This window comes from Brassica oleracea, chromosome C7 (assembly GCF_000695525.1).
Source record: "Brassica oleracea var. oleracea cultivar TO1000 chromosome C7, BOL, whole genome shotgun sequence".
NCBI classification, from domain to species: domain Eukaryota; kingdom Viridiplantae; phylum Streptophyta; class Magnoliopsida; order Brassicales; family Brassicaceae; genus Brassica; species Brassica oleracea.
Window position 1 is genome coordinate 27,095,017 of NC_027754.1, and position 10,137 is coordinate 27,105,153.

Consider the following 10,137-nt stretch of genomic DNA (forward strand, 5'->3'; position numbering starts at 1 on the left):
TGCCGCTAGAGACAGGTGCCAGCCAATCGGTGCTGTGAAAGCCACTGTTGCCGGAGGCGAAGCCCGAACGTCGGGAGTCGTATCACCGGAAAAGGAACACCGGCGACTTTTATTAGTCTCTCCAAAAAGTTTTATTGCGATTAATTTCCAAAAAGAAAAAAATAGTAAAAGGGAAGCAAAACTGAACTCATTATCTGTAGCACTAGAGAACATGTACACAAACCAATAGGCTAAGGTGATTAAACTATTACACTTTGGCGCCCGAAATATATATATCAATTATGGCCCCTAAGACCTTTGCTTAACAGGCTTTAGCCAGAGCCTCTGTCTTCAAGCTTACACAAGATGTTCCTTATGGTAGATGAGAGTATGATTGATTCTAGATATCACTATATAACTCCGACACTTTTCAAGTAGTTTTGATGCTTCACCCTGGACGTCGACAACAGTTTATGCATCCCAAATATGTTTTCTCTTTCATCGGGTACATGTACCAAATCAAAGCCACACTTAACTACTTCACAACCTACTACTACCTCTTCGGTACCATCTGTAACTTGAAACTCAAGTGAGGTTTCATTAAATGCGCATATTTCCTCTTGTGTGTCGACATCCAGTCTACGAACATAGCCAATAAAGACATGAGATGAGTCCATTTTCTGCGTCATGTTACTTGATTCGCTCCAAACTCCAATACTGCAACTAAAGGGAATATGAGTTCCGTCTTCAGTCTTGAATACACCGGTACATTCCACCGAGAGATTAGAGTGGTTATTGTAACATGGAAACTGGATTACAGCGCATAGAACTATCCCAGTAAACCTGTTGTCACAGTATGGAGGCAGCTTTGAGTTCAACAATGATCCAGATGCTCGGTGACTAAACCATGCGGGTACTTCCCAACCAGGAAAACAAGTTCCAATCAAAGCTTCCGAGGTAATTCCCTATCAAAAAATGTCAATCCAAAAGTCATATATATACCCCATATGATGCAAGAAAAAAATGAATATTGACATAAAGAAATATACACACCCCATGGTATCGAGAAAGTGCATCTAGCACTAATTGAATTTTCTGCCGAGTATAGGAGATGATACTATCCCTTGCCTCTTGATGAAGCTTTCTGCAGTTGGAAAATATGAACGTGGCATGTATCTGCTCCGTCGCCACTAGTGGAAGAGTAAGCGGATTTGCAACTTTTTCCAAAGAATCACAACCATGTGCATCAAAGTATTCAAGTCTTGGAGGAAGCACTGGAACCGATCTTAGCTTCTTGCAGTGTTTCACATCAAGCCATTTCAGGTGATGGAGTTGTGAGATGTCAGCTTGCAAGCTGACGAAATTATTTCCGCTCAAAGATAAATGATGAAGTAAGGATGCTCTACTGACACTAGTGAAGTATAATACTTGTGGCATCTCTTCTGCTCCTGTCCCATCAAAAAGTAATATCTGTAGATGTGTCAGACTCTGCTTGATATAGGGAAAGTTCCTAAGCATTGAACAACCAGAGAGAATTAGCTCCTCCAAAAGTTTCAACTCGCAAATACAGTCTGGCAGGAACTCCAACATTTTGCAGTTTCTCATGTTCAACATGACAAGTCTTCCGAGGTTTCTTATGGCCGGTGGAAGTGTCTTGATTGAAGTTCCATCTAAATGCAAGAATTCTAAACTTTCAGAAATTAACTCAAATTCGTCTAGACTTGGACATCCACTGAGAATGAGAATTTTAAGAGAGATTAAAGTTATCTTTGGAAGACACTGCAGACGTATGCACCCTCTCATATTTAGGTAAACGAGGCACTTCAGGTTCTGAATCTCCAGTGGTAACTCATACAAGCTCGTGCAGCCTTCTAAATTTAATCTCTCAAGATTTTCAGCCTTTGATAATGCCGATAAGCTGAGCAACTTACTTGAATGGCTTAGATCTACCCACCTCAGCCGTGGTGTCTCCTGAGATAATTCATTAGAATTAAACTTCCAATAAGGAAAACAATAAATACACATGCCAATAGTTTAGTAAAAATTCACTAGAGAACTAACCTTGATTCCTTCCCAAACATGTGAAATTTTGCTGTAAGGAAGCCTAAGGTCAACAAGATTTTCTGTTTTAAACTCTGATGGAAGTTCCATCAGTGGAAATTTTAACCAGTGAAGATATCTGATCTCTTCCAATGGGAGACCAAGCCCATCCGGAAAGTATAATTTACTGTCAGATTTACACTGCCGTGGACAACAAGAATCATACACCTTGAGGCATCGAAGATTGCTCATATTGGTGAAGGTCATGCGTTCCAATGCAATGCTTTTTGTTACTTCAGACTGGTCTAAAAATATACCTCTCACATTATTAGCTTCCTGAGAATGTTGAAAGAAAATAACTTAGGAAACATATGATGTCTCTGTGGTTGTATGCAATGAATTCTTATCCATACTTAAATTTCAATGCAAATATTGAACAGACATGTACTCCAAACTATGTATATGCTAACATTTCAAAACTAAAGATGTTCCTAGCAGCACTCTTGTCAACAGCAAGAGGAATAGTTCACTAACAAAAAGAGTGAGATGAATCTTGTTGGGGCTCTTTTCATGTAGAATATGATGATATGCACATATGTTGATCAAACTTAATATGTGTTTAGGGTTGTAATTTGGTGGTGAAAACATTTTAGAAGTTTGTTTTACCACGAGCAACAAATATTGTAAGTATATGTTAGATTTTCTCTATTGCAAAACTAAACTAATCATGAATAATATTTATAGGGAATAAACTTACCACATTTCCCATATTCTTGAGCTTTTCATTGATATCATCATAGTTCAACAGCGTATACCGCCCATGAGAACCATGGTCCTTAGCGAACATAGAAACTTCCCCATCCATATCTACACGGCCGTTAGAGATATCAGTCATGAACCTATCAGTGAGATTCCTGACTTCACTAATAGAATACAAATCTCCTGAATCCAATAGACTTCTAACTAGACACTCCTCCTCTGATCTGAAAAACCATATAATGTCTAGGAACACATCTTTGTGTTGTTGATTGAGTTGATCCATATATGATCTCTTGAATTCTTGGATCTTCGCAATGCGTGTCAATGTTTGCATCTTATTTTCCCAGTGAGTCTTGTCTTTACCACGAAGTTCACTACCCAATAACTTCAGAGCTTGTGGGTTGCCTCCATTTTTATCCACAATTATTCTGGCCAGTATCATGAAGGTCCTTGTGGGACTACATATCTGATTATCAAATGCATAATAACAAAAAAGTTGAAAGGCCTCTCTGTTGTCCAATTTTGGAACCATGTAAGTATCATGAGCAAATCCCTCAAGGAACGACATGTTACGTGAAGTAATTACAATCTTGCTTCCCTTCTTGATCCACTTGAGGTTGCCAAGGAGAAACTCTAACTGCTTCTTGTCACTCACGTCATCGAGAACGATAAAAGATTTAGCTTTAAGCAGGCTATCCTTCACATTTTCATGTGTTGTCTCACCGCTTATGGTTTGATTCACAGGCTTTAGTAGATTTACCAGAAACGTCCTTCTCAAACGCTCTGGTCTGTGAGCTCTTGACATCTTTAAGAACAAGTTTTGTGGGAACCCACACCCACGCTTTTTAAACAAAGCCTTTGCAAGAGTTGTTTTGCCAATACCTGGCTCCCCCACAACTCCAATTATACGAGTTTCTCCAGGCGTAGAGTACAACGCTTTCTCCAGTTGCTTGAGCCGTAGATCAACTCCAACAGAAGAAAGCAGTTTAGGCTTCTCAACCCTCTCCGGAAGTACATAATTCTTTTCATCAGATGCATATACCAAACTAAACCCGCAATTCAACACCTTGCAACCTGCTAACTCTTTAGTACCATCTGTCACTTGAAACTCAAGGGAAGCTTCAGTCCAGTTACATCCCTCTCCAATTCCAGCACCATGTTTATTGATATCCCTTCTACTGATATAGCCAATGAAGACATGAGAGGACTCAATCATTATTAGTGTGCTTCCTGCTTCGTTCCATCCTCCAACACTAAAACTGAAGCTGATACGTGATCCGTCTTCATTCTTGAACTCACAACCACATTTTACCAAGAGATGGCTCGTATGGTCATGGTTTCCAGCAGAGATAACAGCACATAGAGCTATCCCTGTGAACTTATTGTCGCACCAGTGTGCAGGTAGCTTTTGCTTTAACACTGATGCAGATGCTCGGTAACTGAACCATACTGGTACTTCCCGTCCAGGAAAGCAAGTAACAATCAGACCTTCCAAAGCAAAACCCTACAAATAAAAAAATACCAATACATATACACAATAGCTGTGATAACTAAGAACAAAATAATCTAATAGAGAGATATATATATAAACATACCCCATCATATCTAGAGAGTGCATCTAGTGCTAGCTCGCTTCTCCAACGAGTATAAGAGATGATACTATCCTTTGCGTCTAGATCAAGCTTGTTGCAGTTGGAGAAATTAAAGGTGGCATGAATATGCCCTGTTAACACTTGAAGCGCCAGAGGATTTGACACTCTTTCCAAGGACGCACACCCATGAGCATCAAAATACTGAATTCTTGGTGGAAGCATTGGAATAGATCTCAGCTTCTTGCACTGCTTCACATCTAGCCATCTCAGATTATAGAGCTTACATATGTCAGCTTGCAGGCAAACGAAATAATTTCCGCTTAAACATAGACGTCCTAGTGAAGAAATGTCATTAACACCATGTGGCCATTCCCTCGGATTGCAATACGACCCAGAAGCTTGGCCTTCAAATCTAATGAAGGTCGATATGTTTGGCATCTCTTTTGCTCCTACTCCATCAAGACGTAAGATCTTGATATGTTTCATGCTATGCTTGACATCTGGAAGTTTCTGTAGCCTTGAACAACCTGAAAGTATTAGCTCTTCAAGATCTTTTAGCTTGCTGAGACTGTTGGGAATACACTCCAGCGATTTGCAGTTTTTCATGTTTAGCAAAACAAGTTTTTGAAGATTCTCGATAGTAGGAGGAAGTTTGATGATTGCAGTGCCATCTAAATGTAGAAATTCTATACTTTTGGAAATAACCTGAAATTCCTTGAGATTTGAGCAGTCGCTGAGGATAAGAATCTTAAGGGATACCAAGTTCATTTTTGGAAGAGACCAAAGACGTATGCATCCTCTCATATTAAGGAAAACAAGAGATTTCATATTTTGAATCTCTGATGGCAATTTATCCAAAACTGTGCAGCCTTCCAGATTCAGTCTTTGGATATATTTAGCCTTTGATAATCCTGATAAACTGACCAACTTACGCGAGTGACTTAGATCCACCCACTTCAACCTTGGCGTGTCCTGTGAAAACCATCAAATTCAAACAACCATTAGAAATAAATATAACTAGACATGTTACATTAGCCATCTGATTGGTAAAGATTTGGCACATGAAAACACACCTTGACACCTTCCCAAAGACGTGTAATATTGCTGTGAGGAAGCCGAAGGTCAACAAGATTATCCGGCCAGAAGTCTGAGGGAAGTTCATCCAATGGAAATTTTACCCAATGGAGATATCGAAGCTTTTTTAAAGGGAGCTTGAGCCCATGAGGGAAGTTTAAATTGAAGTCTTGTTTACATTTTCGAGGATCATTAGAATCATATATCTTGAGGTATCGGAGATTGGACAAACTGGTGAAGGTGCGCGGCTTCAAGACGATGTTATTCGACACTTTTGACAGGTCTAAGAAAATACCTCTGTCCTGAAAGTTAAAAGAAAACATGTTAGTAATATAATCAAATGATTTTAGGCAGGGCCGAGATTTAGGAAGCCATAACATTTTAAGAAAAATCTTACAAATTTTTTAAAGATAATTTGGAAACCATATCACCTATGTAATAACCATGGTTCTAAAAATCGTCTAGTAGGCCGCTAACTCGGTTATATCCTAAATGATTATCTTAAAATCTGATTTATAAGATTCAAATTGATTTAGACACGTCTAGTTTTGTTAAAATCAATTTAAATTGATTTATATTAGTCTGAATTTTTTTAAATTAAGCAATAATGTTATTAAAAATCCACAAATTTGTTTAATCTCTTTTGTTTGTATATAAAATTTTGATAATTCATCAAAGGAATTTCATAACTATGCTCAAAAATTAAAATATTTATATAAATGCAAAATATAAATTAATAATTTGTTACCGACTAAGTCTAGTCCCAAATAATTCGTCTAGTCGTTACTCTTTTACAAAACACTTAGTTACCGCCTAGCTATTTCTCGAAAATCGAAAATAACTCTAAATTTAGGAACTAAATGTTTCATCTGGTTGTTCTAAAACTGGCTCTGATTTTAGGTTATTCTCATTAGAAAAAAAAAAAAAGATAAATAAACTTACAGTTTCTTCGAGCTTTTCCAGCTTGTTGATGATATATTTTGATTCCGACAGCTTATGTCTGCCCGCAGAACAAATGTGCTTCCCGAGTGTCTGCAACAGATCATTCATCTGTACCCGGCTGTCGGAGATTGTAATTAGGAACTTGTTAGCGAGATCCGTTACTTCACTTACAGCATCAATAGAGTCAGGATCTCCTGAATCTAGTATACTCCTAACAAAATACTCATCCTCTGATTTGAAAAACCACACAATGTCAAGGAACGCATCTTTTTGCTGCTTATTAAGTTGATCAATATAAAATTTCCAGACATCTAGGATCTTCGTATTCAAACTTTGTGTTCGTATTTTCAGTTTATGTTCTGAGTCATGATACTTGTCTTTCCCACGAAGTTCTCTACCCATTAGCTTCAGAGCTAGTGGGTTTCCTCCAGCACTCTCCACGGATTTTGTGAACCGAGTCAATAATGTCCCCTGAGGACTAGAGTCTTGACCATCAAGGGATGATAACTTAAGAGTTGAAAGGCTTCATTATTATCCAGTTGTGGAACCAAATATGTATCATCAGCCAATCCCTCCAGCAAAGATTTGTCGCGCGCTGTGATAACAATTTTGCTTCCCTTCTTAATCCATTTGAAGTCACCAAGTAGAAACTCAATCTGTTTCTTGTCAGTCACGTCATCTAGAATAATAAAGACTTTGGTCTGAAGCAATTCCTTCTTTATGGATTCATTCGTTGTCTTGTCATTTATGTTTGGAATCTCCCCACCGAGTAATACTTTTAAGAGTGTTGTCCTTAGCCACACTAGCCCATGTTCTTCCGACTTCTTACGGATACCCAGAAGAGGCACACACCGTACGAACTTGCAGTTCCAGTTTTCATACAACCACATTGCGAGAGTGGTTTTTCCAATGCCAGGCATCCCAGCAACTCCAACAATCCTAGTTTCGTCGCAATCAAACTCTAAAATCTGCTCCAGTTGCTCCACACGTTGTTCGATGCCATAGAGCGGGAGCTTGTTGAGATATATAGATTTTACTTCTCTTCCTTCATGAAATTTTGTAGTTTCAAGACTGTATCCTTCCTGTAAAGGAATCTTACTAAGAGCTTCACTGACATGCTCGACAATGGAAGTCACAAACATGCTCTCTAATCTGCCAAACAGGTAAAAAGGCAATAAATCAATTAGAACCCTCGAGCAACACTCTATTTAAGGAGAAATGGCCGGATCTGAGATTTCGGGGACTACAAACATTTGTAAAGAACTTTGTAAAAAAAAGTTCATTATTTTGGAGGCCTATACATAATGATGCATATAACCTCTAAAATTTTTGGAACCAATTCTAATGTTTCATATGGTTGTGCTCCGATTCGTCCCAAAAGCAGAAAAGACATTATAGAGGTGTATTACCTGTCCTCCGTGGATGAGAGTTCCAACATATCCCCAAGGCTCGCAACAGACTCCAATGCTTCCACCCATTTAATAATATTGTGGTCTCGATGAAGCCTCCAAAAATTCCAAAGCTTACAACCAAAATCTCCATTCAGTTGTTGCACATGCGATCGCTCCACCTTGTAGAAGATCGGAATGACTTTGAGTTTGCCTTCGTCCATGCATTCTTTGATCTTCACCAGCTCGTTTAAGCAACATGTTGATTCTGAGTAGCTGGTTGAAAACACTACTAGTGCAATTTTCGCATCCTCTATTTTCTTGAAAAGATTGTCAACATCCTCTTCACCTCTCTTCTCGTCTTTGTCAACTAAAACGCTGACCTCTTTCCTTACCAAGGCACAAACCAAATGGCTTACAAAGCTGAAACCGACATCTTTCCTTTGGAAATTGATGAACACATGATGCGGTGCTGCGTATGTTTCGTAGGTCGCGATTATAGAATTTTGCTTGGCTTTTCCATGCTTGCTGTCAAAGCTATTCTCTAAATTAGGGATTGCATCAGAGTTTTCTTCACCAAGGAACATGTCATCCTCACTTCTTGATTTGCTATACATGCTTGCTTCACCTCCCACACTCTCATCAACTTCTTCTGGATTTGCATCACTTTCACTATCCACCTGCTTCAACTTCTCTGATCCGTAGAAACCAGGATCCAGTTGCTCCTCTAAATTCCGGATCACTCTCTTGACTTCCTTGGTGATTCTTATGATGAACTCATTCTCATCACTAGAGATGGGTGTAAGAACAAAAACAGACGAGAAGGATTAACAGTTTTTTTTTTGTATATTTTAGAGTCCAAAATTTGTTATGTTAATAATACTTTCAAAAACAGGGTATTTAAGATTTTGAACATGCTTATAACACTTTTTTGAGTATTAACCAAAAGTCAAAATACACATGCACACAGACACACACACACACACACACACATATATATATATATATATTTATTTATACTTTTGGAGGTTTTTTGCCTGTTGACCTAAACTCAATCTAAGAATGAATTTGTGATTTTTGCATCACAAATTTATGAATAGGGCTAGAATCTGTACCTGTTCTCAGTCAAAACCAAGGCAGTCTTTTGAGAAATGAAATCCAGAGCTTCTTTCCATTTCTTGAGCTTGTCAAATTCAGAAGTATGCTTCACGTGATTCCACAACTTAGAGCCAAAATCTCCCTCAAGCCTTTTGACATCGTATGGATTCAGCTTATAGAATATGGGAATCAAAACGAGTGTGCCTTCCTCCACACGTTCCCTAATTTTCACCAGCTCATCCAAGCACCATGATGATTCAGCGTACTTTGTTGAGAAGATAGTCAGCGCGATCCTCGACTCTTCAATCCTCTTGAAAGGTAAGTGTATAAGATCGCCACCCCTCAAATCATATTGGTCTACGAAGGCGTTGAATCCGTCCATTTTTAAGGCACTCTCCAGGTGAGCAACAAAGTTATGGCGCAGCTCGGCGCCTCGAAAATTGATGAACACGTTATGATGCTGTGACGCTCTTTTTGCGTCGGTTGCCATGGTTGAACTTCAAGGAATTAGTTTCGAGAGATGAATTCTGAAAACTTGAGGGAATGAGTTTGGATGACTTTGATTGAAACTTAATGATACGATCATCTACGTCATCGTTGGCTGACATACACTAAATCGTTTTTTAAAGAATTGGCTCCAGACATAGTCACCAAAGTTTTATATCATAATTCTCATGACTAACTTGGAAGCAGACATTTCTTGTTAACCTGTCTTTAGTCTTCTTGCTCTTGTACTAAATGAGAATATATAACTTATCTTCGTAAATTTGTAAAGATCGCATTATTTTAGGAATTCAATTCAAACCTTGTACTTAACTTAAATTTTTGGTCAACCAATGGAGGAAGGGAGTTTCCCTAAGTTTATATGCTCTTTCTTGTTAAACAAAACATATTACATCAGTGTTATTTTTTTATTATTTCGCGACAAAAGTTACAAGGACGTCCAGACCCGCGGTATTTATTTTAAAATCCTTATTTTAATATTACATTGAGCATTTCCAAAACTCCCATTATTTTAAGATTTCGCGAAACCTCAGATATAAAATTTTAAAGTGTTTCTCTCCGAAAACAAAATCTTATATTAAATCTTTTTTTTTATTTTACATAGTAGTTATTATGCTTAACAAGACTTAACTAATATCATAAATCTTTTACAATAACTGTAAAAATATCCAACAAAATTAATTAAGAAAATATTATATTACTAAAACATTGCATATAAATAAAAAAATACAAACTATATCATTAAATTTTAAATAAATTAC

At 37.9% G+C, this 10,137-nt stretch overlaps 2 protein-coding genes across 2 annotated transcripts; both read right to left on the reverse strand.

Annotated features, from left to right (window-relative positions):
- Positions 1–206: 206 nt before the first annotated feature.
- LOC106302194 (disease resistance protein RPS4-like) lies at positions 207–6,888 on the reverse strand. Its single transcript, XM_013738732.1, has 7 exons — positions 6,387–6,888; positions 5,444–5,746; positions 4,374–5,342; positions 2,777–4,282; positions 2,041–2,355; positions 1,033–1,950; positions 207–944 (listed from the first exon to the last, which is right to left on the reverse strand). The coding sequence occupies exons 1-7, from the start codon at positions 6,786–6,788 to the stop codon at positions 390–392; spliced, it is 4,968 nt and encodes a 1,655-aa protein (XP_013594186.1). The 5' UTR covers positions 6,789–6,888; the 3' UTR covers positions 207–389.
- Positions 6,836–9,384, reverse strand: LOC106302195 (disease resistance-like protein CSA1). The gene is made up of 3 exons (XM_013738733.1): positions 8,890–9,384; positions 7,796–8,563; positions 6,836–7,538 (listed from the first exon to the last, which is right to left on the reverse strand). The coding sequence occupies exons 1-3, from the start codon at positions 9,360–9,362 to the stop codon at positions 6,845–6,847; spliced, it is 1,935 nt and encodes a 644-aa protein (XP_013594187.1). The 5' UTR covers positions 9,363–9,384; the 3' UTR covers positions 6,836–6,844.
- Between the last annotated feature and the right edge of the window lie 753 nt (positions 9,385–10,137).